Consider the following 27,111-nt stretch of genomic DNA (forward strand, 5'->3'; position numbering starts at 1 on the left):
TCTCATTTCAGTATCACTGGGGAGTTCGCGTTCAGCAACCCCGGCCTTTTCACCTACGGGACAGTCCTCTGTATCGCCGTGTATAAATCAGAGTCCCGTTCCGTTGTTGGGTCTGAATCAGAACGTCTTCATGCCAATATCGAGTCCAGCGCATCACCCTCCTCCCATAATATCACCTGGTGCGAAATGGAAGCATTCCCCTACCCAACAGAATTTCGCGGGTCAGTATCAGCAGCCCGTAATTAGACCAGAGCTAGTCAGGCCGAACGGGAGACCAGGTCAAACACCACCAGCAAGCATCGGCGCCAGTGTGATCCGGATTTCACCCGTTAGTAGATTATTGGCAAGCCAGAGTTTAAGCATCCCTACATGGCCCGATCAAAGTCCGCCTCAAAGGCATCCGTCGGTTGTTACGTCGTTGGCTCAGCAACAACAACAACAGCAGCAGCAGCAACAGCAACAGCAGCAACAACAACAACAACAACAACAACACCAACAACAACACCAACACCAACATCAGCAGCAACAACAACAGCAGCATCAGCAGCAACAAAGCATAATATTGCAGCATGCCCTGACTTCTAACAACGGTTTTTCGAACCATTCGGAAGTGACGCAATCTAACAATCAGCTATTGAAGCCACCCCACTCACCCCATGTTCCACTCTCGGTAACACCAGGGCAGAATCTAACCATGATTCATAAACCTCAAGACCAACCCGTCGACTACGCTCAACCTTTGACCCAGACTCAGACAATGTATTTAATGCCTCATCAACATGAGAAAAAGTATGTGATAAAAAGCACTACTATGGAAGCAACGCCATTGTCTAGTGGACATTTGGTTAGTAATCAAGACGACAAGTATAGACAAACGATGATTAATCATTTGGGACAATTACCACCCTTACATCAAACACAGTGTCAACCCCCCCAGTCACCGGCAGCTCAGTCCGTCCACGTTGAAAAAATGTCTGCTCTCCAACAGGTGAGTGTTAACAGTGTTGTTATTGATTATGATTTTGGTTGGATGTACGCGCGATTTGGCACCATATTTTCTGTGATCTAAAACTCTGCTATACGGTGGGATGGTTATGAACATGCACTAGCCTCTATACATATGCATAATAATTTTGGGGATGTTATTTTTGTCGAATTAGATTTTTTTTTTCTTTTCCCCCCTCTTTGCGAGTGAATTCTTTGATTTTATTTTACTCGGTAATGTCAAGGACAATTTTGGATTAGGTGAACCACGGATGAGACCTGGGAGGAAAGAAGGGGGGGAGAAGACTTTAAATTAAATTGTGGAGACACGGACAGCGAAGGCTTGCGAGACGGTCGGGGGACGTACGTTGTTAAATGCTTGTAAAGATAAAAGTTTATCGACCCCGTAAGAGGCGTAGGACGTCTCCCTTCCTTCTTTCGTTCAAAGGATCAGCCGCACGAGTGCAGGTACACATGTACTAATAATATGAACTGAAATGTTAGAAATTTCAACTGTAGTTGGCTGTTTATTCAGAAAAATTATGAGAGCGCGTCGCGTGTAAACTCCGCCTTTATAAAATCATTTGGATCGCGTATATATGTACAATGACATTGTTTCGTTGAAAAAAATGGATTCTTTTTATCTAGCAAGCCAGATCCCTGAAGTAGGCATACAAAATGCGTTCTTTTTTTCAGGTCAGCAAAGTAACCCTTCCGCTTCATCTTTCATCTCACGTGGACTCCCAGAGGACTTTGTCGACACCGGCAACCATTGTGATGTCTGCTACGACAACCATTAATGACTCGGCACCACCAACCAGCGTTTTCCAACCCGTCATCGTTCAACCAAGTCACTTGACTCCAATGGCAAAAATCCAACCGCCTCGAGAAGATAACCATCAAAAGAACAATGGAGTTCTATGTGAGTGTAAAACAATATCTTTATTTCCTCTACGCTGCCTTATCAATATTTCTCTCCAGTTAATTTATTGGATTTTTTTCAAACTAGAATTGACCAACTCTTTTTTTCAAACCTCAGTTTCTGTTATTTGTTTTTTCTTTTTTTTTTTTTTTTCTTTTCAGGAAAATTTATGCTTCAGATTGGAAACAATTATTAATATTTTATAACGTTTACATTTATTTGTATTATCGTATCCAATGTATCATCAATAGTACAGATAATGTACTAGAGTGTTGAAACAACTTGAATCTTAGATTTTATGGATATAAACGCCATTCGTTATTAGTGGAGATGAAAAGCATTGAGTTTTTGGAACAAAAATCATAAAACTACAGTCTTCGTATGTCCTATTATCACACAAAATTTATACATCCTTGACAGGAATGGTAAGCGGACACAAAACTAGGTCTTAGTAAAAAAAATGTTGAAATATTCTCTATCTGCCTACTTTCAACAGGATACGTAGAATATAGTGACTTTACTTAGAAAAATTACATCATCATGATAAGTTTCATTTACTAGACAGTAATTTTATAACTAATCGTGTTGTTTGCCTCGAAAGTTGTCAATTTCTTTTCAAGTCTCATAGAAAGTAAAAATAAAAATCACGTTGTATCGATTGTGTTGAACATAATCGATGGATTGAGTAAACTCGGAGAGTTCATGACTAAGTGAAAAGAATTTCACAGATGGAAGCCGCGATGTTTCTCCCGCATATCAGCCCCAACTACCGCAACTTGTCACCAATGCTGTATCCAAACGGAAAAAAGGTTTGAACCCTAGAAAGCGAACGCGATCATCGTTTGAGTTCTCTCTTGTTCTAACTACAATTCGAATAATGGTATTACTTGGTGGCTGGAATTGCGATTTTCTGTAATCATATAAGCAGCGATGAGATGTTAAATTGTCTTGTAAAACTGCGTACAGATGGTCCAATTTTATTTCATACATTTTTTCGTATTCTTCCAAGTTTAATTGACATTAAATCAATAGCCATAGTAACTGCCATTATTCAAAAACAGCGACATGATATTGAGCTAACTCTGCTTCTATCTCATCTTCTAACCGCATTTTCATGACTTCTGCCACTACGGTGTTTGATGTTGCTTGTATATAGGGTCAAGATGTTCCAACTAACCAGTTTTCAAATTTGAACTATGGATGTTGTATGCGAACAACGTGCGTACTTGAAGGTTTTCTTCAGAGTTATCAATTGAACCTCTCAGCTGATCTGACGATTGTTTGGATTAATTTTTTTCAAGTATTAATTAGATGAACAAATATTGCGCAATGATTGTCCGCCTTCCGACGTCTCTTAGTTTGATTTCGCACCTTGCATTAACTCATTGTAATGTCTAGGGGTTTGGCAGCACTTCTTTCTGTTTTTATTATAATCCAAAAAATGATATTCAAAATGATCCCATCTAATTTCGCTGCTATTCCCATGCTGTTACTAACCACATTCATCACAACTAACCAAATAATTTCATTCCAGCTTTTTCCTGGCAGACGATAGTGTTGGACCAGCCAGAGGTCAGTCCGCCGCCATCAGCCCTCAGCCCTCCGTTGAGTGCACCCCCGATTCCTATGGGTACAGGCAACAATCCTAGCGACGATGGTAGCGGGCATGGTCCTGGGGCTGGCCCTGAACCCATCACTCCGGCGGAGGAGGATGATGACGACGTTTTTGAGACGGAACCGACAACCCCGGCTGAAGTAGAGAGCAGCATCAACAAACGTCGAAGTCAATCACTCGGTGCGCTGCACACCAAAGATCCACAAAGTCCACTTAAAGTGAGTTTCATTACTCATTTATTTCAACTCAGAGTCTTTTTTCTATTTAATCATTCTACGTGATCCAGAAGACCATTTTCTGGCACCAACACGTCGTGTCTTTATCCTACTGATTGTATGACCGTTGATTGATCGCTCGATCGATTGTTGATGTAGTCTATTCGTCGATCTGGAAGTATTTTTTTAGCATCGAGAAAAAATGACATGTTTTCTGTTTGCTACATTTTTTGTAGCAAACTGTGAAAAAACCACCGATGTTACAGGCCAAGGACCGAATACGACGACCAATGAATGCTTTTATGATATTTTCAAAACGTCACCGAGCGTTGGTACACCTAAGGCATCCCAATCAAGATAATAGAACAGTATCGAAAATTCTTGGCGAATGGTGGTACGCCCTGAAACCTGAAGAGAAACAGAAGTACCACGAACTTGCTTCGGAAGTAAAGGAGGCTCATTTCAAAGCTCATCCAGACTGGAAGTGGTGCAGCAAAGATAGGCGGAAGTCATCGACTACCGGATTCAAGGGCGCTGAACCACGAGGGAAACTTAATAGCACCGGAGAGGAAACTGATATGGGACCACCCTCTGATGACGTGCCTTTAACCCCGCGAACAGTCGACGAACCATCGGCACTCGCACCCAGCATATTCGAATCTCCGAATATCGAGGTAAGTTTGTTAAATTTTTCTTCCAGTCTCCCTTACAGAATAGTCTGTCTGTTTTTGCATCACATAATCGCAAAACATATTCGGTTCTTAGATCGGTGGTCAAGCGCGCGATTCTCGTCGTGTTTCCGAAATTCCGCTGCAGGTTGAAAACTCTGAGTCTGATATGAAGCAGGAGGAGGATGGTAACGTATCGGATGACGATCAAATGGTGATATGTGAAGATCCGCAACCGGAAATAGACTTGAAGTGCAAGGATAAATTGACAGACAGTGACAATGAGGGGCAGGATGAAAATGTGGAGAATAAAAATTACGCACAGGCGAGATGTTCGCCTGCTAGTGGTCAAAATCACGACGCACAGGATACCAAGATGGACATAACATGTAGGCCTAAGCCTATCAAAGGTAAATTTCGTATCTGGCGCGTTTGTTCTGCTCGAAATTAACATTATTCACTAACGACGTGGAAAATTTGTGATTGCAATTTAATCATATATTTTGTAACAGCCCGACTACCATCCGCCGGCATGGAGACTACGACAAAATACCATCATGCATCCATGGACAAAGGTGGCACTGTTTCGGTCCTTTCAACAACGTACCCTTACCACAGCCCTGTTAATCCGAGCGGAGTAACGGGTTTCCAGCCTAAGGGAGGCGCGTTTATAACTATGCCTGTATCCCCGAAAGTTGTTAAACCAGAGCCGGTTAAAAACATTGAGCAACAGTACAGTACGCAGTATAGTGTCAGTAATCTCGTTGCTAATATTCAGAACGAAAACGGGCGAACTCTACCGAAATTTCCTCCTTCACCCATCGTTTCACATTCGGTGAGCCAAAAGTTGATTATCTGTTTGACATTTTTTTTTCTCTCGGGCCACGAGAGTCTGGTAGATTCGCGTAATCTGCATGTTATTTCATGGTGCCTTCTTGATGATGGCAGTTACAGGTCAGACCCATGATGACGCTTCTTAAAGAACAACAGGGGATACAGTCAACAAACTCTATGCATCATATGCTAACTTCCAGTGCTGGTTACCAACCCCAACTCACCCTCACAGTAGTCAACAATGAGGTCATGTCAGGTTCAAAGCCCCAGCAAGGATCTCAGTATCTTGTCCAGGCATCGCCTCACGCTAGAATGTATGGAAACTTCCAGATCCCTGTTTCAGGTATGTGTTTATAATTATTATTTGACACGTCTCTAATATGCACACGTAACGTGCACGGAGTTTGAAATAATAGCTTGGTGTGTTTAAATCACTTTGAGTACCGTTCAACGTGGTAAAGCTTTGTTTCTTATTTGTGTTCATTCTATTTTCAAACGAAACTCAAGGTACATTGCCCTCTGAAAATGAAAACTATTTGACGCCTGTGTTTTATTGTACTCTTTGTCACCATAAATTCGTATTCTTTGGCTCTTGACGCTACCAGCTATATTGATGTACTTTGGCTACTTTATTTTAAGGAGCTTGTCCAATGACTCAGTGAGGGAAGAATGCCAGTATATTTCTTTTTATTATTTTTCTTCTCATTTTCTCGTTTACTCTTTTCTTTCAGATGCCAGTGGCCGTAGTATATCTGTTCAGAACTTAGTAACCAGTGGTAAAGTCGAAGCTCATAGCGTTATTGTGAGCAAAGCTTATCCAGTGTCAACTCCAAGTCCTGGTACACCAAGTTATAAAGGAATCGGTCACTCGGTTACACGACTTGCTGAAATTGAGCAAAATGATAATCAATCTACTGTAAACCATGCTCAATTCTATGGTAAGTCTGCAATTCAAAAAACCAAGACACTACTGCTCAATTTTATCTTGTATTACTAACATCTAAGTTTTTTTTTTGTTAATGGGTGAACAAAAGTATGAACCTTTGTCAAAGAGTAATGTTTATATTTTGTTGAAGCAGTAAATGCTCTGAAATTAGATCAAGAAAGGAAAGACACGGTTAATATTCACCTTCCGGTACCTGGTGACAGTCACAAACAACCTTCAACGCCGCATACTCCGCACACGCCGCATAACAACGATCATTCGTCGAACACATCTTTCGCAATGGAAGAGCCAAGAGGAATCGGCGCTTTGAACAACGTCGACGTAGGGACAAATAAAGCTCCATTTATGCTTGCTCCAACACCGGCGCAACTTGGTCGGGCTCCGCTACAGAGGAGACAATCAATGGGTAAATAACATGTGAGACGATGAAACGACCTATTTATCCAAATGGCAAATATTTATTGTATACTCTTAACAGCAATGCCTCCCACATCAAATGCGGGAGATCATGGGCCTCCGACGTCTCAGAATTCCGATAATCGGCAGCCTTCAAATTCTGTCCAGAACTTCGATCAGCTGCAACAAAATTCCAATACCGAGCTTCTGGCTGCGTCGTCACCATCGACGAAGAAAGGTTCTTTCTTCAAGAAGAACGTCGAGGACGGCATGGACAGGTACAGGCAATTGTATGTCTACTTGGAGTGTAATAACAAAGATAAAAAATGAAGAGGAATTGATTAAATCACATGTGTATAATATTTCTAGGGTTCTGGAGCAAGTTAACTTCCAAGAGAAATTTTCATCGTTGCCAGAATTCAAGCCAGAGGAAATCCAGAGTCCGAGCGCGATCGGCATTACCAGTGGAACAGGTGCATCACCTCATGTCTCTGTTACACCGGGACTACATCAGTCTAACCTATCTTCATCCATGCAGGATTATCGTAAGAAATCTGTGCAGGGACCTCATAGACCCAGTTGTAAGTAGTATATTTGAAAACTGTGCAGACAAAAATTACAGAGTAATACTTGAGAGTGTAATTATAACTTTATTTTTTTTTTTGTCATATTAATTAACAGTGAATGAGGATGATACAGAGTCAGACATATCGATGTCAGTCACCCCTAAGTCGACGAGCAGTGTAAAATTGACGGGGAATCAATTTTTTGGTCCCGACTTCAACATAGAAGCATTTAGAACGAGCACTGATCCAGGCGGCGATGTTGATCCGAGTTCACCGCGGACTCCGAAGACTCCCAGCGGTGGGGTTGGCGGTGCGACAACCGGTGCGAGCAGAGGTGAAAACGAACGAGGTCACAGGAAGGTACTGGAGCAGCGACGAAAGCTCGTTATGCAGTTATTTCAAGAACAGGGTTACTTCCCGACGACGCAGGCGACTTCTTCATTTCAGGCAAATCATGCCGATATATTTCCTACCAAAGCGAGTCTTCAACTGAAAATAAGAGAAGTTCGGCAAAAATTGAAGGCTAACTCGACGCCCGTGAGCGCCAGCAGTTTGGTCAGCCCGTTACCGGTGTCGGAGTCCTCACCTGGGGTTAACGGTAATTGATGGTTTTTCCTTATATCTCCTCTTAGATCCAGGTATTAAGCGGACTTAGAGGTTTGAGATTTTGAAACTTTGCGTCACTTTGATTGTTTATGACAATAATCCAAATGAATGTAATCGGCTCATACTTTCAGAGATGTTTATTGACATATTTGTGAATAATTATGTTGTATGGGATGGTTCCCAGGTCAATAATATGGACGGTCCAACATTATTAGTCCAACGAGGTAAAATTGAATTTTATCACGATTCCACACGGACGGGAAATCTAATCCGGAGTCCCTCTGTCTGAATCTTTTTATTGAAAATTATAAAAATGGAAACCGAAAAACGCTAAATTAACAAAAAATCGGGACATTTGTTATCATAAAATCGTGACAACATCTTCTAAGGATTACATTTCAGGGGTGATCGATATCGAGAGGCCCGATGAAGAGACCCAGACAAAGAAATTTCGGATTTGATTACTCTGGACTAATTACGTTGTGGACCGTCCGTATTATCGACCTAGGAACCATATCATACAATATAATTATTCACAAACACGACAATGAACACCCTTGAAAGTATGAACCGGTTTTATTAGTTTGTACCATAAATTTGTTATGAACAATGAAAGTTACGCAAAGTTTCAAAATCTTGAACCTCTACAGTCCCCTTAACGTGCAAATCACTGGATCTCTGCTCTCTAGTTTCTCTCACTCTTACTACCCTCTCGAATGTTTAAAGATTGAACTTCACAGGACCTCTTACTGCCCCCCCAACGTCGATGGGTGCTCCTCATTCGCTGCCGGTCGGCAATATCAGCGGTAGCTAGCCCCCACGCGCCAACTGTGATAGAAAGCGTACCCCCTCGCCCCGCAGCGCATCCGCCTCATAATGTTATGAGAACATCGTTATTAGAAGAACAAAATAATCGCATCGTCCGCACCGTGTAGTCTCTGTGAAACGATTAGCTGGGACGGGAGAAGAAGTTTACATTTTTTTTTAAATCTTTTTTTTTCACTTTTTTTTTGTTATATTTTTTTTCCTATCTCTTCGAATTTCCTTCTCCAGGCGAAACGTGTTCGTGAGACTCGAGTGCTATTCTCCCGTTAACGTGGGCACACAATCGTTATTGATATTGAATACGGGCGGGGATGTCTTACATCGATCGGCTACGTGGTTTAATTAAATAATATTATGTCAAACTCCTGTCGAGAGAATGTTTTAGTTTTCTGCATACTAAGTGGTATATCGGTATCGGAAAACTGGTGTGTCTCGTTTTTATTATTATATCTTTACGAATGCTTGTGCAATAATTCGTCGATGAACTTTATTGGCTTGAATCTTGTTCAGCAAAGTTAGGATTCGTTATTTTGTAAATTTATAAAATTACTGCAATATCGCTGAAATATTTCAGAGGAAATGAAAGGAAAAAAAAACGTATTATAAAACTTTTACAGTTTTAAGCACGTGGTATGTGATTTAGAGTTTAAAAAAAAATCGTACTTGTATATGAATCCTTGGGTAACGCTCGAATCTTATATCTGATCAAATTTATGTCGTTACTTGCAACTGTGATTTGTACCCGTAGCCGAATTAAGCATGGCATAATTCAAAAGACGTGTAGCTGATTCTTGTAGTTATGTAGTAATTGATGCGGGGCGAATCGGACGAGGCCTATGCCAATGTTAATAATAATAATATTAATAATAATAATAATGTTATGGGAGAAAAACTTATAATAAAAAAGAAACATTAAAAGACGTGATCCGGTGGTTAAATGCGTCGGTCCGTTTTAATGAAACGTTATCGCTATTAAGTCATTCTATAGAATTTAGATTAACATTTTATACATATATCTACACTATATATATATATATCTTGATAATTGTTTTAAAAAAAAAAAAAAAGAAAAGAAAACACGAAAACTCGAGAACAAAGTCCATAGAAATATATAAATATATATATAGTTATATATGTATTAAAATATTTGCACAAAATCTAGATGACGCAATCAACAAAAATGTGTTTTATATGATATAAGTGTAAATAATGGTATAGTACGTCTCGCGCTTGGGATGTTGCGTGATGACGAATCATTGTAATCATAGAAGCGATTTTTCGTTCGTGTTAAACCTTGGTGACAATGCGTTGAATTATTCTGTTAATTTGAGAAGGACATGATAAAGACACGGTGCCATTGTGTGGTAACGATGATATCCAGGGAAAGTGCGAATGACGTTCAATTCCCTTGTTATATTATTTAACGGTGTATTATTATATTAACGGTTAATCAATTCATTGCCCGATAGTTAATAAACATAGATCGTATTAATATGTAATTTAAAGAAAAAAAATATTTCCAATATTATTGAAAGTACTTATCGACTGTTTTTAAAAGGCTTTGCTAAGGTTCAACGTATTTATACGTATTTTATAGGTGTTTTTAAAAAATGGTCACTTTTGTTTTTTTTTTTTTTTTTTTACTCCAATGGCCACCTTAGATTTAAGCGGTTTTATATTGGCTATATGATGATGTTTTTTTTTTCTTTTTTTTTCTGTCCAAGCCGTGACTCATGTATTTTACACTCGTATACAGTATGGCGCGTGTAGATCTGTTAATCAATTTCCAATTCGTCATTGATGAAAATGGCTTTCACATTCTAGCATGTTATCTACTTTTACCTACCACATATACATATAGATTTACATTTATGTATTCACATATACATCGACGCCCAATATATTTTGTTTTAACGGTCTTGTTTGAATCTATATAAATAATTCTTGTCTCAATTTTTTTTTCCTTTTTTTTTCTACCACAATTTTATTCGAAAGAACGCTCTGTAAATCGTTGCGGAAATGTGTTGAATCTTGGCAAAATAACGAAAAAAAAAAATATAATAAAAAATGGAAATATATTGTTGAGAAATTGGCTGTAAAATATAGATATTGTAATTAGCAAAAAATGTTCTGGAAGTGCACGATAAAATGTTCAGGTCTCGCGCGACGGCACGCATATATATTGTAGCTAAACAGCAGACAGCGCATGTTCTACATATTTTGTAAATAAAAACAATATAATTATATTATATTATATAAAGAAATAGAGTATAATAATTGAAGTATAGTAAAGGATATAGTCTTGTAATTTGTAGAATGATAGTTATTATTAAAAAAAAAAACAAAAAAAAAAAAAAACAGAAAAAATAACATAAGAAAATATTAATCACTATTATAATTACTTCTACGAGTTTAGGCAGGATTAGGTTCAGTTTAATTACATATAACTGGGCCTCTACACGTCATTGAAATTTTGGCTCGGGATTGTTTCCTCCACTCCCTCATAATCAAATGCCATTTGGTTCACACCCTCCAGCCTCCGTATAAACTGAAAAACGTGTTCCCAAATGATTGATAACTCTTGATACCATTATTTGTGTGTGTATATATATAAATATAAATATATATATATATACACACACATATATATAATATACTTTTGCTGCCCGATAATAATTTTTGCAATTACCGATTTACTATAATTATTACTATTTATTTATTATTATTAGAATTTTTTTTTTTTTTTTCGACACCAATTTAAGAACGCGGCAAGCGTGCTGCAAGCAAATATTGACAGAGTGAAGCGCAAATATTTCGCGATAAGATTTCTTTTTAGGTAATTTAACAATTTCTCTGATCATTGTTGCATGAAATGATATAGAAATGTCTTGACGTGTTCGTTCTACCTCATTTGTCATATCCGACATGTACTTTTCTGTAAAAGATTACTCATGAGGTTTTACGTTTACTTGAATTTTCTTTCTATTTTTTTTTTTTTTTTTTTCTAAAATCTTACAATCCAATGAGGATTTTGAAGCAACGGACTATTTCACAACTTTGATACTTTTAAGAAAACAAGAAAACTGAAATAGCGTACTTAAACTAGCTTCTCAGAACAATTCTTTCAATTTTATCACATATGTAATATATGACTTTTGTCACAGATTATATTGTTCTTTGATTTCTTCGGAAATTTGCAGTAAAATGTCACCCAGATATGAAATAACAATGGTTCGATTGAAAAATTAGCCATTAGTCCGTCATTTGTTGAAGATAATTTTTATCTTATGCAGAAAAGCACATGATAGGATTATTGCGTAACACGATGTTGTCAAGGACCTTATTCTATGGGGGGTGGGGGAACTTACAGAAGATGAACACTAAGACGCTCTCTGACAGTGAAATTTCCTTATGTAAATGGGGATTGCGACCGATAAGCGATATTGTAGAGTCTCGTAAAATCCTCATCCTTGCCTCGCTCGAACAACAATTAGTAAAATTTACCACATTTTGTACTTGATTTAAATTTTAAGTAAGCTATTTTCCAGTATTGATAAGATTTTTAAATAAGTTTCTTGAAAATTACTACTATTATTATTATTATTTACAATTTTTTTTTTTCTTATTTATACATACATATTTTTCGTAACTCGTTGAATAACGCGAAGAAATTTGCTTGGTGACTATTAGCCGTTGCTCGTATGACTGTGATTTAGAAAAGCAGAACTATAAAGGATAAACCGCTGGGCGGCTATAATAGCTAGCAGTTTCCTCGCTCAATAATTTATCTCCCTGAACATATTCGTTATCCTCTTTTTTTCTCTCCATTTCGTCAAAGGAAGAGAGGAAGAATATCAAAGAATTACATTCATAGAAATGCTATGATGTTTGATAAAGAAAGATTGGAAGAAAAAAACTCGACAACTTACGACGAACAGCGAGCCTTACCAACATCCAAATTATACCCTCCCCTAAATACTTTTTATATTATTATTTGTGTTATTGTATTTTTACCACGATATAATTATTAATTACTTATTAATATTATTATTATTATTATTATTATTATCATCATCATCATCATCATCATTATCATTATTATCATTATCATTATTATTACTGTCGTCGTCGTCATTCTTATATTTCTTATTGTTTAATTTTGAAATATTTCTAAAATTGTTAAATATAATACACTATATCAATCAAGTATAATGTTATCGAAATATGAATTAGATAAAATGAATACCACACGTACAAGTGATAATGTCTATCTATTAATCAATATATCCATGCGGTAAATTCTTCTTTTTTCTTTTCTTTTTTTTCAATAAAAATACCCTTGATGTATGATGTAAATCTTTACTACTCAACGTTGTGATTATATACAAATGTGACACATACATAACGAAGACGATGAGGATATTTTGAAACTGATCTTTCAAACTACTTGAGGTGATTCCGTGTACCTTGAGATAACTGGAACGAAACTTTGAACGTGAATATCAAAGGTCTGCTTCAAACGACCCTCTCTGTATGTATGCGTGTATAATTTGTGTACAAAGTATGCACTGATATATACATGTACGAAATGACGAGTATGATAAACATATATTTGACATTTTATAATAGCCACTATCTGGCAGAAGCTTGAAACTCTTTATCGACAGCGGTGGTCATGTTTGGTTCATTTACAATTTTCAATTACACCCAAAGTATGCGTGTGCAGATAAGTAACCGTAAATGATTGCGACACACGCTATGCTTTAAGGTAATGAAACAAGCATCGGTGGTGCTTGGTAGACTTTAAAGCCTACCTGAGACTTCACCAGCCGATTAGTACACGCTAGACCAAATTTATAAAGTGACTGTACAATAATTTCGAAGTGCACATTTTGACGATGTATTATAAAATTTGTTCGTTATAACATTTTAATTAATTAAACTTAGTTAGATGAATCAGGAACACTGTATTGCATATTTGCAAATAGGTCTCTGCTATGCTTTTTTAGTACAGTTTCCAATTTTCTATAAAGTATGTGTTTCATAATACTTGAAAGTTTGCTAAAAGTCATTTAATTCTCCGTCGCGCACATCGTTGTATCAACAGATAACAGAAAACAGTATTTAAGGGTATTTTTGGTTAAGATAAATTAAAGACAGGTGCAATGATCACACGAATATCAATTAGCTGGTTGAAACTTCGGTTAATGTCTATAATGTATTACAATTCGATTTGTTTTCCTTGTAGCTAAAGTCGAGATCTGGTGCATGGATTCCCCAAAGTAGCGAGAACGATCCTTTCTGACAATTTATAAGATTACCAAAAAATGAAATGAACAAATATTGAATATTGTGTGAACATTTTGACGACAGCCGCAGTACGTGGTAACGATTATTAATACAATCATATTACCGCGTGGCTATATGGATGCTTGCATCAACATTAGAAATTTAAGTGGTTTAACGGTAAAAACTTTTCGATGCTTAGAAATTCACAGTCATGCCTTATAGACCAAACATCGTAATAATTGAAATGCATTTCTGTTGTGGGAAAAGGAACTTCCTCATTGAGAATAAATGAAAATAAATGATATTTTCTTCAAATTGCTATACGTAACAATTTATTGTCGACAACTAATTGAATACTCAGTGATTCAATTGCTTTTGGGAACAGCCATACGGTGTATGAAGTTTTGTTAATTTTAATCAAGATACTCTGAAACGATAATTAGGAAGTAAATTTCTGTTTCAATTTTTTGAGGAAAAACATTGGATGTATTATTTTTTTTGAAAAGCATAAATTTTTAAGGGTATTACATACTTCAATGTGTATATAATACGATGTATAAATCATACTGTTATATGACTGTAATAATAATTGAGATATATAATAATAATAATAATAATAATGGTAATAGTAATAATAATAATGTTAATTACGATACCAAGACGTAACAATTATTTGAAAATAAAATTAAGTGACAGGGAAAAATACATAAATTAAATTGAATATTTGCTAGAGAAATTGGATAATTGATATTCGGGTGAATGTCGCGTTAAAAGAGAAGCGTGAATCGAATTATTTAATGTCTAAAATAGAAAATTGCGTGTGACAGAATAAATAAGATGTTGAAATCTGTGTTGACAATCGCCGACATATTGAGCTTACATTAATAACTGAACGATATTGTAGAGACACAATATGCCTTCGAAGTGTTGAAAATAAATTTTCTACTTTTTATTCGTAAGTACATTTTTACGAAATCAGTTAAATGTTAATATTTAGTATCGATCGTTCGGTGGGTACATTTTTAACGTGTTCACGTATATTTCGACGAATTTTTGTATTGTACTTACGATTGAAAATCTAAATTTTGTATTCCCATTTTGGGAAGAGGTTGATTATAACTGTTGATTTTCAAGTAATTTTCAAGCTTCTACATCGAGCTGGATTTGTCAGGTGAATGTAGCTTACTTGTATATATGGTACATATATAACAAAACCCAGTCCGCTGTTAGTTACAACATATTATTAATCTTTTAGTATAAATATGAATATCTTTGTTAAGATAAAAATCGACCGCGTAAACTTCCGTAATGTTGTATCATTTTGATGCTATTATAAATCGCATTAGAGAACGTAAATTATATACAAATAGAGGTACGTGTTATATTATATTATCGAGAATGTGATCGAAGCGAGAGATGTTTATTATTTCATGTTGTTCGATAAAGAGAATTGGTAACAATTTGCACAATCCTGCATGAGCTGCAGTCTTTCTCCACTAGCCTTTCCTGTACATAAAACGATAAATATTTGATTGTGCGATATGACGATACGTATAATCATAATCAATAAACTGTAACGATATTATAGACTCAAGTATATGAATCATTTAAATAATATACACACATGCATATATATATTATATATATATATATATATTATATATATATATTACATATATATATATTAATAATTTTATTGTAAATGTGTTACATAATGTGTATTTCGTACATCCCGAGTACTTGCAGTAGGCATTAGATAGAAAATATTGCTTGAGGATATTTTTGCAATGCCAACAATGTGATCACTTCATGTAGAGAAAGCGATATAATAAATTTCATGTAGAATTAATAGTTTGAACGTGTCTTTTAAGTGTTTTCGTATCCACTTCTTAACAAGACCAGAAACTACATGAAATCTAAGAATTTATCGCTAAATCAAGTTTCTTTTTACTGTCTCGTACAATTTGATAGTCCTTTGGATATCTCTCATCAAACACATTACATAGAATATTTTCGTATCGTTTTATAAATAATTTAAATGCTATATCTAATATTTTAGTCGATTAACTATTTGTAGTGGATAAAGGGAATGTTTTTTCTCACTCGTGCGATGAGTGAAGAATGAATAATTGCGAAATATTTCACCTTTTACCCCAGGCAGATTGTCCAGGCCAAGGTAGTCGCAGAGAGAAAAATAATCCTGCTCGAAACGTGACACCCTGATGATTTTGCTCCGATTACTTTCAAGAAATGAATATAATGACGAATGTAGCACCATTCGATATATCTGAAGAGGAAGCACGGGTTACACATATCAATACTGTTAATTTTAACGCAATGAAAATCAACTGGAATTGAAATCAACTTACTCATCAATGTCGTTTGAGGTGACGAATTTTCTCCACCTCTTCCGGAGTGAAGTGAAGAATTGTAGCAATAGCATTCAACATATGCCGCTTACTGGATGCATCATTAGTCAGGAGGTAATTGAGTACGACATTCTTCAAGTACTCGAGATTTGCACCTTCTCTGGATTTGTAGGCTTTCAATCTACATGCATACGTGTAAAAAGTTGAGTCGAAAACATTTTTTTAATGCTAGTTACTATAATATTTCTCTTCTAGTTCCCTAGCGTACCTTGTAACTTCATTTTCTAGTCTCTTCAATTCCTCCCTGTGTCTTTCAGTAGCTTTTATATATTCTCTGTGTTTCTCTCTAATATCTGCTTCCATTTTCATATTGCTTTTTCGTAATCCTGAAACCTGGACTTCTCGCCGCGCCAATTCTTGAGCGTAATGGAGCATAGGTGGACTGTCGGCTGTCAGCAAGCCTGTAACGAGATCAACTGCTGGCTCGGAAATATTGTCCGGAGTTGGAGATTTGGAGCGGTCTTCCTGATCTCCAGAAGAAGCTTTCTTTGGCAGTAACGCGTGAAATGACGACTTTAAGGTTTGAATTTCTTGGTCCTTTTCCTGAATTAATACTAATGTTCGTTCCCTTTGACGTTGAAGCTGATGTTCCAAAGTTGAAATCTTTCCTCGGAATTCATTCTCTTTCAGAGATAGCGATCGTTCACTTTTCAATCGTTCTTCTCTGAGTAGCTGCAATACATCGACTGCGGTTATTACTGTTAAAACTTGAGTGACAAATTTGTTTTTGCCCACATATTCTGTATTTTTATTACCTGTTGCTGATTTTCTAATTGAGATTTGCATTCTTTTTCTTTGTTAATTATATCTGCATGCGATCTGCGCAATCTTTCTTCCAAATTTTTAACCTGCAATTTAGCAGCATTCAACTGCAGTTTGTAATTGCCACTTTCATTTGATTCAGAAGCAGTAATTTTGTCCCGTTCTTTATTCAGTGAGGAATCAGGTATCGCATGACGAAGCTGGGCCGATGTTTTCAATTTAAAATCTTCGAACTCTTGCTCTAGTTTTTCAAACTTTTCTTTGTACTCTAGATCCTCGTTAACATCGCGTAGATTTAATTTACCTAAAAGATCTGACATTTTTGTTCATAAACTCTGAGTAGAACTTGCACGATTGAGCTAACTATTAAAATAGACCTGGAGGATACGTTACTTTTGATATCAGACGACTTGTCCTGATTAGCCAGGTCCGACATACGAGCATAGAGCTTCTTTATTTTAGCTGCAATTTCTTCTGGATCATTTTCAAACCTTCCTGTTTCTTTATCTTTACATCCAGCCCCCTGCAAGTTGGCCAATTGGTCCTTTAGCTTTTGAATAGCTTGCTGATCCTGATGCCTCAGTCTATCGTATCCTCCGACTGTTTCCGATAATTCTGCTAATCGAGCCTCCAACCCAGCAACTCGGGATTCATGCGTCATTGCTAGAATTCTTGCCTGTTGTTCTGCGGCAGAGGCTCTTTTTTGTTCCTATATACAATGAGATATTATACAGTCGGTCGTTCATTGGAAGTAACAATTTTATGAATTCTGTGCTATTGTTACCTCTTGAATTGCATTGCGATGTTGTTGTTTTAAACTCGCCATTTCAGATTGTAAAGAAAGCAGCAGTGGAGGAGTTTCTTTTGCAGCTGCCTCTGCTTGTTTCAATTTATTCCTAGCAATTTCTAACTCCGCCTCTAGCAACTTACTTTGCTCTTTACTCGCGACATTGATCTTTAGATCTCTAACTTGGTTTTCCAACTGTTCTTTGGCGCATCTTTCGTCATTGAGCAGTCTTTGCAGTTCCCTACAAATTGATAATATAATCCACACTATTACCTTAACAATTTCGTTGTGAAGTTTGAAAAAAATTTGCTGTAATAACAAGTTGGTCAAGGCAAAAAATATTCGATTAGTTAATTTGCATGCAAGCCAATGTACCAACAATGGTCGAAAGCATTCTTCATACAAGTGAGGTATATGTACTTAATCATTGCGGAATGATCAGCTTGCTCCTTTTCCCGTTCATGCCGTTCCATGATCAGTTTATACTTAACATGTTCAACCTCGGAGCGTGTCTCTTTTTGTGCCTGTTTTAATTTTTCTCTCAACTCTCTGATAACTTTTTCATACTGGAAAATATTTCACATAATCAAATCAAAAGATGTTTCAAAATATCAATTTAGACAAATATTGCTGTGTTTAAAATTTAATTGCGCTCACTTCTTCTCTTTCCGTACGCAGCTGTTTTTTATCAGACTGAAAATTCGCCTCCATTTTTGATTTTTCTGCCGAAAGAGTTGCTAGTGAATTCATCAGGGCACTAAGCTGAGTTTTTAACTGCTCCACAGTCTCTGGTTGGCTTGCTTCTTTTTTAGAATTGGGCACCTGAGAGTATAAAGTTTGTCAAAAAAGTATTCAACGAACATTTACTGCATTCCATATACAACTATAGATTGATAATATGAATACGCAATCGCTTGTAAGTATAGTAATGCGATTCATCTTCAAGTACCGGTTCAGTGCCAGTTTTCAAATCCGACGGTTTATCATTTTTATCAACGTCAGCCTTAGTTTTAAGGATAAAAGCTTTGAGGCTTTCTTCTAGGGCTTCTTTTTCCTTTATTAGACTTTCGTACGCCGGCACGATATCTGAAATAATATACAAATTAGATGTACATCGTCGCGTGTCCGGTTACCCGAGCGTTTCAAATGTTGCGCGCCATTTTTTATTCCGCTGCACTCAGCTATTACCAACCTCTCAAACGGTTTTCATACTTGGTTAGCTTTTGCCTCTGCTTGTCTACGATTTCCCAGAGCTCCTTCTTGCTAGTTTTTTCCATTTTATTAATCACCTTCTGGACTTACAGGTTGAATACAACGTATGCTTGCAATATTCATAGGTGATTGAGCTTATAAATCAATTCAGAAATGAAACGGAGATGTTAAATAGGATAGCGTATGACAGCTGGCGATTGCAATCATATTCACGAGCACACGTGCTTCCAGTATTGCCAACGTTATAATTTCGTGCTCTTTCTCGCACTGATTAGTGACACCATCTTTGATTTATTTTAGAACAGATGAATGGTCGCAAGGCAGGAATTAGGCGTGGGCTTAAAGCAGAATTTTTAGAATTTATTTTATTTCCAGACTCAAGCGCACGACGTCTTTAAATCACTGAGATACTCTAACAGGTGATTCAATCTCCAGGGTGACTGGTCCATCATTCTCGATTAGAACTTGCATCATTGCACCAAATTTCCCATCTGAAAAATGTATTGTAGGTATGGTTGTAGGACACTTATAAATTGTGAAGAGGGTGAAGAGTATTTACATACCTTTTATCAACTCGGGTTTGTACTGTTTGCCAAGTTCAAGGAGAAAATTGTTGTAGAATGGTTCCGATTCCGCAGCTGGCATTGCTCTGTGAAAATCCAGTTTATTCCCCTTCAATTGATGGTACAAGGTGAACTGGCTGACACATAGAATTTCATAATTTTTATCCACAACGTTTGTAGACCATCTTTTCTCATTTTCGTCCTCGAAGATTTTAGTGTTAAGAATCTTGCGGATTCTGTTTTAAAATCGAATATATTCAAAGGTCCCATCAGGTTCTTAGCAATTTATCAAAATATGTGAAAGATACATTAAATGATTGAGGCGAGTTAAATTACATGTATTCCATATCTGCCGCATTGTCGTCTTTTTTTAGTCCTATTAAAACGCAGAGTCCCCGTCCGATGCAACTGATGATTTCACCATTAACTCGAGAAGAAAAAAATTTGAAGAAATCGTTTAATCACCCAAATATTTGTCTGACAGTAGTGTTGGTGCATATTGATTCGAAGCTAGAGTGCAATAAATATTTATTTGGAAATTCAAAATTTATCGCGAATACTGTAATCAAATCAGCTACTGTGTAACCTAAAGCAATCAAGTACTCTCACCTGATACACTAGCTTGTGTAACTCGTTGAATTACGGCTTTCATCCTGCACGAACGAATCGGTCAATTCAAGTTTTATGGAAATTCTGAATGATTGTTTGGGGACAAGTCGAGTGTCTTTTGTTCGTACGAGATTTGAGGAGAGCTGATAACGTACGAAGTTTTTCTGTCACTGATGAATCAGGATGGCGTCTATCCGGTTACGCGAGGTTGGCGGGAGCGCGACGCAACTAGTACGTAATTTGATATTTCCGGTGCGTGTAATATGCTATAGAGTGGTGTTTGACTTTTCAAAGATTGTTTACAAGCGTTTTCCCCCGTTAACGTTCAATCGAATTTAGTCAAATCCATTATCAATATCAAGGCAGGGTCGGTGGCAACAGTTTCATAAACATCCCGGAATGTATTTCTGAACAACATTCAACCCCGTTGTGTTAAATGCGACTAGTTATCGATGACACACTTGTTGCACGTAGGTTATGGCCCTATAAACAAAGGTACTTTATTCACAAATCAATGATATAACATAGTTGTTCGGCGTTAAGCAGGCTTCGGGATGGAAGGGCCTGGTATAAGTTTGTTTCAAGGATCCGATAGCATCCAGTTGAACACAACCACCCAGCGCCAAGAGGAGGATGAAGAACAAGAAGACATCAAGCGCCGGAATGAGGAGGTGAATGTTAACTCTCTTCTTGGTAAACAAACCCAAACCCCTCCGTTTCTTGCACTATAAACCCTTTTCGTAATTTTTTCAAGATCAAAAACATTTTGACAAATGCTTTTGACGACCTCGACAACGACGACGACGAAGCCAGCTCAGTCAACAGCAGCAGATGCTACAATGATGTTACCAGAGACACAGAACGGAGTCATGCAGGAGGGTTAGTTTTTGATACTACGCGCTCTGAGAGTGGCCCGACGGTTTCTCAAATACAACGAGAATTCGGGGTGTACGGACGCGTCGACGCCAGTAATGATTGCAATGATCAACCCCAGTCCAATTTCGAACACCAAAATGCAGATCGTGGCCCTACTATTTCAGACATACAGAGAGAATACGGGGTGTATGGGCAACCGGAAACACCGTATAGTAAGAATACTGCAAATAATATGGTCAATTCGTTGGACAGTCCTTATGAATTGCCCAAACCATCGAATCCTGGGTATCCTCACAATATCAGAGCTCAGCTTAACGAGGGGTATACTTTTCCTGAGAGTTATCCAGCTAATTACAAAACTCCAACCAGTCACTTTGGAACAGCGACTGAAAATTACCGAGACAACGGGTATATCGACGATTACGAAAAAAATGGCCCGTATAAAGCTATTCAGGAATTTGGCGGAGGAGATAGCGAAGTCACTTCAGATCATTTTAAGCATTGCTTTCAAACCAGTCCAAATGGCGGTCCTGTCGATGAGAATACAGCCTATAAGACCGCGGAGTACAATAGTAATGAACAATTGCAAGTATTGTATTCTGTTAGAATGCGAGAAATTCAAAGGTTAACGGAAGAATTGCAACAGTTGCAAGAGGAACGAAAAGAAGAGACAAGTCAACTCAGTAGAAAGCTTGCTCTTGCTCAAGCTGAAGTGGAAAGATCTAACCTGTCGAGAAATCAGGCACAGAATTTACTTGGTAAATATTTTACATTGATGTGAGCAAAAATTTGTTAAACTTTTTTACAATTGTTTTGATTTTTCCAGTGGACGCTAAAGTGGAAATAGGTGATCTCCAGGCAAAATTAGCAGCTTTGAAAGAAAACGTTGCTGTATTGGAAAAGACTAAGCAAAATGTGAGTAATAAAGATGTGAAAATAAAGATCAGAGAGTTTTGTGTTATTTCGTTCCATAAGAATAATAATAATAATAATAATTTCTATTACTCACTTCAACAGATGGGTGAAGAGCTCAGCATTTCCAAAAATTCGGTGGCTGATCTTCAACAAAAAATAGCCGTCCTAGAAAGAGTACAAATGTTGCAGACAACTGATAAAACTCATGAAAAATTTTTGAAACAAGCTCAAGAAAAACACACCATAGAGATGAAGAACATGCAGATACAGATAGATGCTCTTACAGATAAATTAAATGCTAAGGTATTCACTTGAACTAATGAACCTTTCACATAATTTCATAGTATAAAATAACACGAGATCTTTTGTAATTTTTGATGAAGCTGCTAATCATGGATTCTAGCAGCAGCGACATTTGGGCAAGTGTCTGATCTTCTGCATAGAAGTTTGCGTTTGCTTCCTTGAAAAAATTATTTCATTTAAATTTGCTCCAGAGTAATACTGATTCGTGTAATATCTCCCGATTACATCGATCAAGAAAAATTGATATTAAAATGTAAAAATTTACTGGTTGTTTTAAAATAATTAGGAAACATCTTATGTCGCTCTGGAACACAAGTTAGCTGATGTAAGGAGGGCGCATGAAACATTAATGGTAGATAAAGGAGATACGATGAATCGTCTGTCGCGTGCGCTAGAGGAAAGTCAGGCTCAATGTCGTCATCTGATGGCCAGTCACAATGTGCAGGAAGTTACGAAACTGGAAACTCAGCTTAGAATTGTGACGGAGGAGAAGGACGAGCTTGTTAAAATTGTACACGAACTGCAGGTAAGGATTGTCGTCTAAGCATCTTTCTTTCCGTGAATACTTGACAAGAGTTCATTTACTTCTAGCGGAAATTGGATTTAGCCAAGAGCGATATTACACAATATGACTCACTGCTGGCAACTACGTGTGAAGAGGAATCCGACTCTATGAGGCAACTAAAGTTGGGCGAACTTCACAATAGATCTAAGAGTAAACCAGCTGATGATATTACCAATAAACTGCGAGGAGAATTGCAGCGGTATTCCTAATTCGTCTTTCGATGGTTACTCAATACCAGAATGAAGATCTTTTAATTAACAAGCTGTTTTTATTATAGATGCTTGGCAGGACAAGCAGTTAAGAGGAAAGAGATAAATCGTCTAGAAAATACTCTTGCCCAAAAAGAAAGAGAGGTCGAACAAGCTTCATCGTTGGCTCAAACATGTCAAGAAGAAGCAGCGAGATATGCAAGGCGGGTCAACGAGTTGGAAATGGAATTGAAATCTCTTTTGACGGACAAAGCTATGAAAGCAAACGCGGAGATACAAAAGCTTTCTGATCACTTGAATGATACAAAAAAACTTTGTGATAACCTGCAGACAGAAAAAAATGAACTCGAGCTTAAACTACAGCAGGCTTTAGTTAGAAATGAGGAAAACTTAAGACGTGTGCATCAGGAAATATTGGCAGAGCAAGAGAAAGAAGCTGTGGGAGAATACAACAAAGAGTATTTAGAAATTCACGAAAAGGCTGTACAAAGAGTCAGGCAGGAGGCGCAAGTTGAAATAGTTCAGTTATCGTAAGTATCATAACCCAAAACAAGAACATTGCATGATGACCGTAGTTTATTTGAACATCTTTAGAATCAATTGTTATAAAAATTTACCATATTTCACAGAGTGCAATTGGAACAGACCCAAAAAGAACTAGATCGAGTTAAAGAATTATACGTAGATGTTTGTGGTACAAAAGAGCAACTGATAGCACAGCATCAGGAAGAAATTGCGGAATTAAAAGTAACGTATGCAGACTTTGAGACACATAAGGCAATGGCGGACAAGATGAATCGTGACTTAGAAACTCAGGCATCCGTTATAAAGAGGCTAACTAAAGAGTGTGAGCTTTATAGGAGTAAAACTGTAGAACTGGAAAACGATTTGAGTCATGAAAGGCAGAGAAGAGAAGAACATGCAAAAAGAATACATGTTGAAATTGAGAGAAGTGAGGAGAAACCATTTTGCTTTGGGTTTTGAAGCACCTTTATAGACGTCAACTTCTGACCACTGATTTTGTCTTTCTTGTTTGCAGCGAAAGAAGAAACGCTGAAAGAACTGCGTAATGCTTACCCAAACCGTAACATAAGTGTAATTTTACCAGATCACTGCTCTGAGCATGTAGATAAAATTACTCAGGTATGTATGTTGTTTAAACATTGTTTTTCATGATACAGAGCACATTTATAGTCAAATATACTCTTTATGGCTATCATATCCTATTGCAGCTTGAAGATGATTGCAAACGTTTGGAAGAAAAGCTTTCGAATGTAGTTGAAGAGAGGAAAAAAATGTCGGAACTACAAACAAATTTGGATGATGCTAGATTAAAAATAGCCCAGTTGGAAATCGCACATGAGTCTTTAAAGAAAAAGTGCGAGGATGTTGCCAGAGATCGAAATTCCTGCAGAGATAAGATCTCTGCATTGGAATTAGAATTATTGAATGCCAAAAGAAGTACACAATCGAATTCACAGGAATCCAGTGATATCAGGCAAAGCCTCGAACGTGCACAAAGTGAATATGAATCATTGCAAAAAGAATATGATAGTGTTTTGAGGGATAGAAATACGTTGAAGGATAAGTTGTCTAGTTTAGAAATAAAACAGTTGCAAGGCAATACAGATGTTAATTCAAACTCAGAAGAAAGAATGATACTTTTGGCTAATGAGTCACGGCGCAACGATGAGCAGCTTCAACTTCGATTGAAAGAAATTAATATGCTCAAAGAAGAACGAGATCAGCTCGTAGTTAAACTGAAAGATCAGGCAAGACAATTTGAACGGTACGTTAAGAGTCAAATGCAAGTGTCCGTGGAATTGAACAACTCTCCTCGCAGCTTGACAGGTGATGCTGATTTACAAAAAATGAGGGAAATTGCCATAAAAGAGGTCAGGGAAGAAATGGAGGAGAAAGTGACTGACGAATTAAAGGGGATTGAAGAGCAACATAAGCAAAGACAAAAGGAAATTGAAGAGCAGTATAAAACCCTGTTGTTAGAGTTGCAGTCAAGGTGCAGAGAAAAGACTGAAGAAGTTGAAGCAGTAAAGGAAACTATGATCGCAGAAAGACTCCAATTACAGTCGAGGTTTAAGGCGCAGGAACAAACGATAGCAAAAATGATAGAAGCAAAGCTGGAAAAGATGCATCATGAGTTGGTGGCGAGAAAAATTAGGATAGAATCCTTGCTGGAGGAATTGAGAAGGAGAGAAATTGATATGGAAGAACAGAGAAATGTAATGGCCCAAGTAATGTCCGAGTGGGCATCGGAAATTAGATCGGTCAAAACAAAAGAGGCCGAAATGAATCAAGATATTGAAAAGTTGAAGCAAAAGGAGGAGGCCTTAACCGAAGAAGTCAAAGATTTAAAACAAACGGAGGAAGATATGAAAAGTACTATCAATATGTTGAAACACAAGTATCAGTCAGCAAGGAAAACTGCTCAAAATTATAAGGTAAGACCTTCGGGATATCATTCGGTATACCCAACGATAAACGTCTAGAGTTCTGGTTTTAAAACTGACATGGTTTACAGGAATTGGCGGAGAATAAAGAAAAATTCTTTCTAAGCGAATGCGAAAGGATCAAGGAGGGTTACAAAAGAGCCATGAATCAAGTACAACAAAAAGTTGATGCAATAGTGAGCTCTCAAGAGAAACAAGTATCGACAAAAATGGCGGAGCTCGAGAGTCAGTATGAAGAACAGTTAGAACAAATGAGACTTAAAATGAAGTACAAAAATAAATGTTGAAGTATGTATTAATTCCACTTACCTCTGGTAGAGCTTTCCGTAGCTTATGATAAATTTTAGTTAGAAGAGGCTAATTATATATTATTCTAGTTTAATTTAAAGCACTTTATTGTACAACACATCATTAGAAGAGATTTTATTTTAGGAACAATATTTTCAAATATATATAATAATATTACCAGTCGCTGCGGTTGCCCATACATCAAACGATACGATAGTCATTATTATAAGTGTTACATTTCTCTATAAGTTTTGCAATCATAATTGCAAAATTCTATATAATTAACAACAGGCAAAGTGCCTGGTCACGTACTTTGTAGGAAATTGTAATTGTAAATCACAAATTGATACAAATATTAAAAATAATATTAATCATTTCTATAAAATTTATATCATGTAAAGTTGAAATTTTATAAATTTTTATACTTAAGATATTAATAACAAGCGTTGTACAACTGTCCATCCGTCAGAGAATGTCGGGACCGCACTATAAGCACCAGTAGCCACCACTGAGTTTGGCTCGTTAATATTGGATGAGGTTGTACACGGAGGTTTTCATTATTATAATCAATTATTTTAATTACTGTAGATCTGCAAGACTAGATAATTATGTTTTAGATAAAAATTTATGCCTCTGTTACTATATGAATATTCGTTTAAGTAATAATGAAAAGAAAAAAATTTATTCATTATACGGGAAAAAAGAAAAGAATGAAAAGGATAAAAAAATATGTATATTAATCGGTACTTTCGTAGATTTATTTTGAACTAAATTTTCATTAACTGTGGCAATTTGAAAAAGAATCTATTCTTCTTTCAGTGACGTATCTATCGTGTCGTTTGGATTGGAAATTTCAGCAACCAAACTATAGAGAGTATTGCATAATATATATTGTTTAATTACGTGTCGATACTGTCACAAAATAATAATATCATCATTATCATTTATTATAAAATCATCACTAAATACAGAGTATTATTAATATTAATTACTTACGATGTATTTTTGTACGTAGAATGAATTAATTTATTTTTTGTAATAAACATCTTATGTCATACCAGATTCTAACTAATACTAATCAGTAAAAGTGACATCCTGTCTGTGTTCAGAGTGTGCGGTTTTGGTTTGGCATTTTCTTTTCGTTTCATGCACAATCCAATGTTTCTAGTTATATTACGACTCGTTATAAGAATCTGTAGTTTTAAGATCCCAAGTATGTTAACTTGTTCATTTCAACAAGCCATTCAAACACTTGTCAG

The 27,111-nt window shown here is 36.7% G+C and overlaps 4 protein-coding genes across 23 annotated transcripts in view; 2 read left to right on the plus strand and 2 right to left on the minus strand.

The window, feature by feature from the left end:
• Nucleotides 1-12,430, plus strand: part of LOC124309303 (uncharacterized) — a 28,165-nt gene extending 15,735 nt beyond the window's left edge. For 7 of the 15 annotated variants that reach the window (XM_046772822.1, XM_046772820.1, XM_046772821.1 and 4 more), the window contains exons 9-22: nt 12-988; nt 1,681-1,906; nt 2,635-2,715; nt 3,441-3,739; nt 3,973-4,410; nt 4,502-4,814; nt 4,917-5,239; nt 5,353-5,581; nt 5,970-6,176; nt 6,315-6,590; nt 6,663-6,870; nt 6,950-7,161; nt 7,262-7,744; nt 8,493-12,430. In XM_046772822.1, the coding sequence (XP_046628778.1) occupies nt 12-988; nt 1,681-1,906; nt 2,635-2,715; nt 3,441-3,739; nt 3,973-4,410; nt 4,502-4,814; nt 4,917-5,239; nt 5,353-5,581; nt 5,970-6,176; nt 6,315-6,590; nt 6,663-6,870; nt 6,950-7,161; nt 7,262-7,744; nt 8,493-8,566 (4,346 nt within the window). In that variant the 3' untranslated portion in view covers nt 8,567-12,430. Of the gene's footprint in view, nt 1-11; nt 989-1,680; nt 1,907-2,634; nt 2,716-3,440; nt 3,740-3,972; nt 4,411-4,501; nt 4,815-4,916; nt 5,240-5,352; nt 5,582-5,969; nt 6,177-6,314; nt 6,591-6,662; nt 6,871-6,949; nt 7,162-7,261; nt 7,745-8,478 lie in introns of all 15 variants that reach the window. The other 8 variants (XM_046772829.1, XM_046772825.1, XM_046772824.1 and 5 more) reach the window with 8 other exon arrangements.
• Nucleotides 12,431-12,910: 480 nt separating this feature from the next.
• LOC124309306 (GRIP and coiled-coil domain-containing protein 1) lies at nt 12,911-19,323 on the minus strand. Of its 4 annotated transcripts, XR_006909217.1 has the most exons (11): nt 19,037-19,316; nt 18,794-18,930; nt 18,502-18,666; nt 18,220-18,410; nt 17,842-18,085; nt 17,451-17,766; nt 17,051-17,370; nt 16,504-16,967; nt 16,236-16,416; nt 16,012-16,153; nt 12,911-15,372 (listed from the first exon to the last, which is right to left on the minus strand). XR_006909217.1 is itself a non-coding variant. In XM_046772840.1 (10 exons), the coding sequence occupies exons 1-9, from the start codon at nt 19,119-19,121 to the stop codon at nt 16,239-16,241; spliced, it is 2,091 nt and encodes a 696-aa protein (XP_046628796.1). In that variant the 5' UTR covers nt 19,122-19,323; the 3' UTR covers nt 12,911-16,153; nt 16,236-16,238. The 4 variants fall into 4 exon arrangements, 3 of the variants coding, with proteins under 3 accessions (XP_046628796.1, XP_046628795.1, XP_046628797.1); XM_046772840.1 differs by having other exon boundaries at nt 12,911-16,153; nt 17,051-17,361; nt 19,037-19,323; XM_046772839.1 differs by having other exon boundaries at nt 12,911-16,153.
• Nucleotides 16,678-27,077, plus strand: LOC124309305 (centrosomal protein of 152 kDa-like). 3 transcript variants are annotated; one of them, XM_046772838.1, is made up of 12 exons: nt 16,678-16,815; nt 20,775-20,899; nt 20,983-21,862; nt 21,931-22,019; nt 22,122-22,322; nt 22,609-22,848; nt 22,914-23,086; nt 23,165-23,626; nt 23,726-24,048; nt 24,136-24,239; nt 24,329-25,555; nt 25,636-27,077. In XM_046772838.1, the coding sequence occupies exons 2-12, from the start codon at nt 20,783-20,785 to the stop codon at nt 25,849-25,851; spliced, it is 4,032 nt and encodes a 1,343-aa protein (XP_046628794.1). In that variant the 5' UTR covers nt 16,678-16,815; nt 20,775-20,782; the 3' UTR covers nt 25,852-27,077. The 3 variants fall into 3 exon arrangements, with proteins under 3 accessions (XP_046628794.1, XP_046628792.1, XP_046628793.1); XM_046772836.1 differs by lacking the exon at nt 16,678-16,815 and adding an exon at nt 20,356-20,459; XM_046772837.1 differs by lacking the exon at nt 16,678-16,815 and adding an exon at nt 20,485-20,698.
• On the minus strand, nt 19,396-20,411 carry LOC124309309 (D-aminoacyl-tRNA deacylase 1). The gene is made up of 4 exons (XM_046772847.1): nt 20,229-20,411; nt 19,956-20,046; nt 19,620-19,855; nt 19,396-19,547 (listed from the first exon to the last, which is right to left on the minus strand). The coding sequence occupies exons 1-4, from the start codon at nt 20,269-20,271 to the stop codon at nt 19,456-19,458; spliced, it is 462 nt and encodes a 153-aa protein (XP_046628803.1). The 5' UTR covers nt 20,272-20,411; the 3' UTR covers nt 19,396-19,455.
• Nucleotides 27,078-27,111: the final 34 nt, after the last annotated feature.

Source organism: Neodiprion virginianus, chromosome 7 (assembly GCF_021901495.1).
Source record: "Neodiprion virginianus isolate iyNeoVirg1 chromosome 7, iyNeoVirg1.1, whole genome shotgun sequence".
Classification (NCBI taxonomy): domain Eukaryota; kingdom Metazoa; phylum Arthropoda; class Insecta; order Hymenoptera; family Diprionidae; genus Neodiprion; species Neodiprion virginianus.

What these genes read in the sequence shown, in the direction of transcription:
- LOC124309309 (XM_046772847.1), bottom strand. Translation starts at nt 20,271, where the DNA reads ATGAAAGCCGTAATTCAACGAGTTACACAAGCTAGTGTATCAG. An exon ending in GCGGCAGATATGGAATACAT is followed by an intron (nt 19,856 to 19,955) that starts GTAATTTAACTC and finishes ATTTTAAAACAG; the next exon opens with AATCCGCAAGATTCTTAACA. An exon ending in CAAACCCGAGTTGATAAAAG is followed by an intron (nt 19,548 to 19,619) that starts GTATGTAAATAC and finishes TACATTTTTCAG; the next exon opens with ATGGGAAATTTGGTGCAATG.
- LOC124309305 (XM_046772836.1), top strand. Translation starts at nt 20,402, where the DNA reads ATGAATCAGGATGGCGTCTATCCGGTTACGCGAGGTTGGCGGGAGCGC. An exon ending in CAGATAAATTAAATGCTAAG is followed by an intron (nt 22,323 to 22,608) that starts GTATTCACTTGA and finishes TAAAATAATTAG; the next exon opens with GAAACATCTTATGTCGCTCT. An exon ending in ATGTAGATAAAATTACTCAG is followed by an intron (nt 24,240 to 24,328) that starts GTATGTATGTTG and finishes ATCCTATTGCAG; the next exon opens with CTTGAAGATGATTGCAAACG.
- LOC124309306 (XM_046772839.1), bottom strand. Translation starts at nt 19,121, where the DNA reads ATGGAAAAAACTAGCAAGAAGGAGCTCTGGGAAATCGTAGACAAGCAG. An exon ending in GTATGAAAACCGTTTGAGAG is followed by an intron (nt 18,931 to 19,036) that starts GTTGGTAATAGC and finishes ATATTATTTCAG; the next exon opens with ATATCGTGCCGGCGTACGAA. An exon ending in CAAGTCGTCTGATATCAAAA is followed by an intron (nt 17,371 to 17,450) that starts GTAACGTATCCT and finishes CAAAAATGTCAG; the next exon opens with ATCTTTTAGGTAAATTAAAT.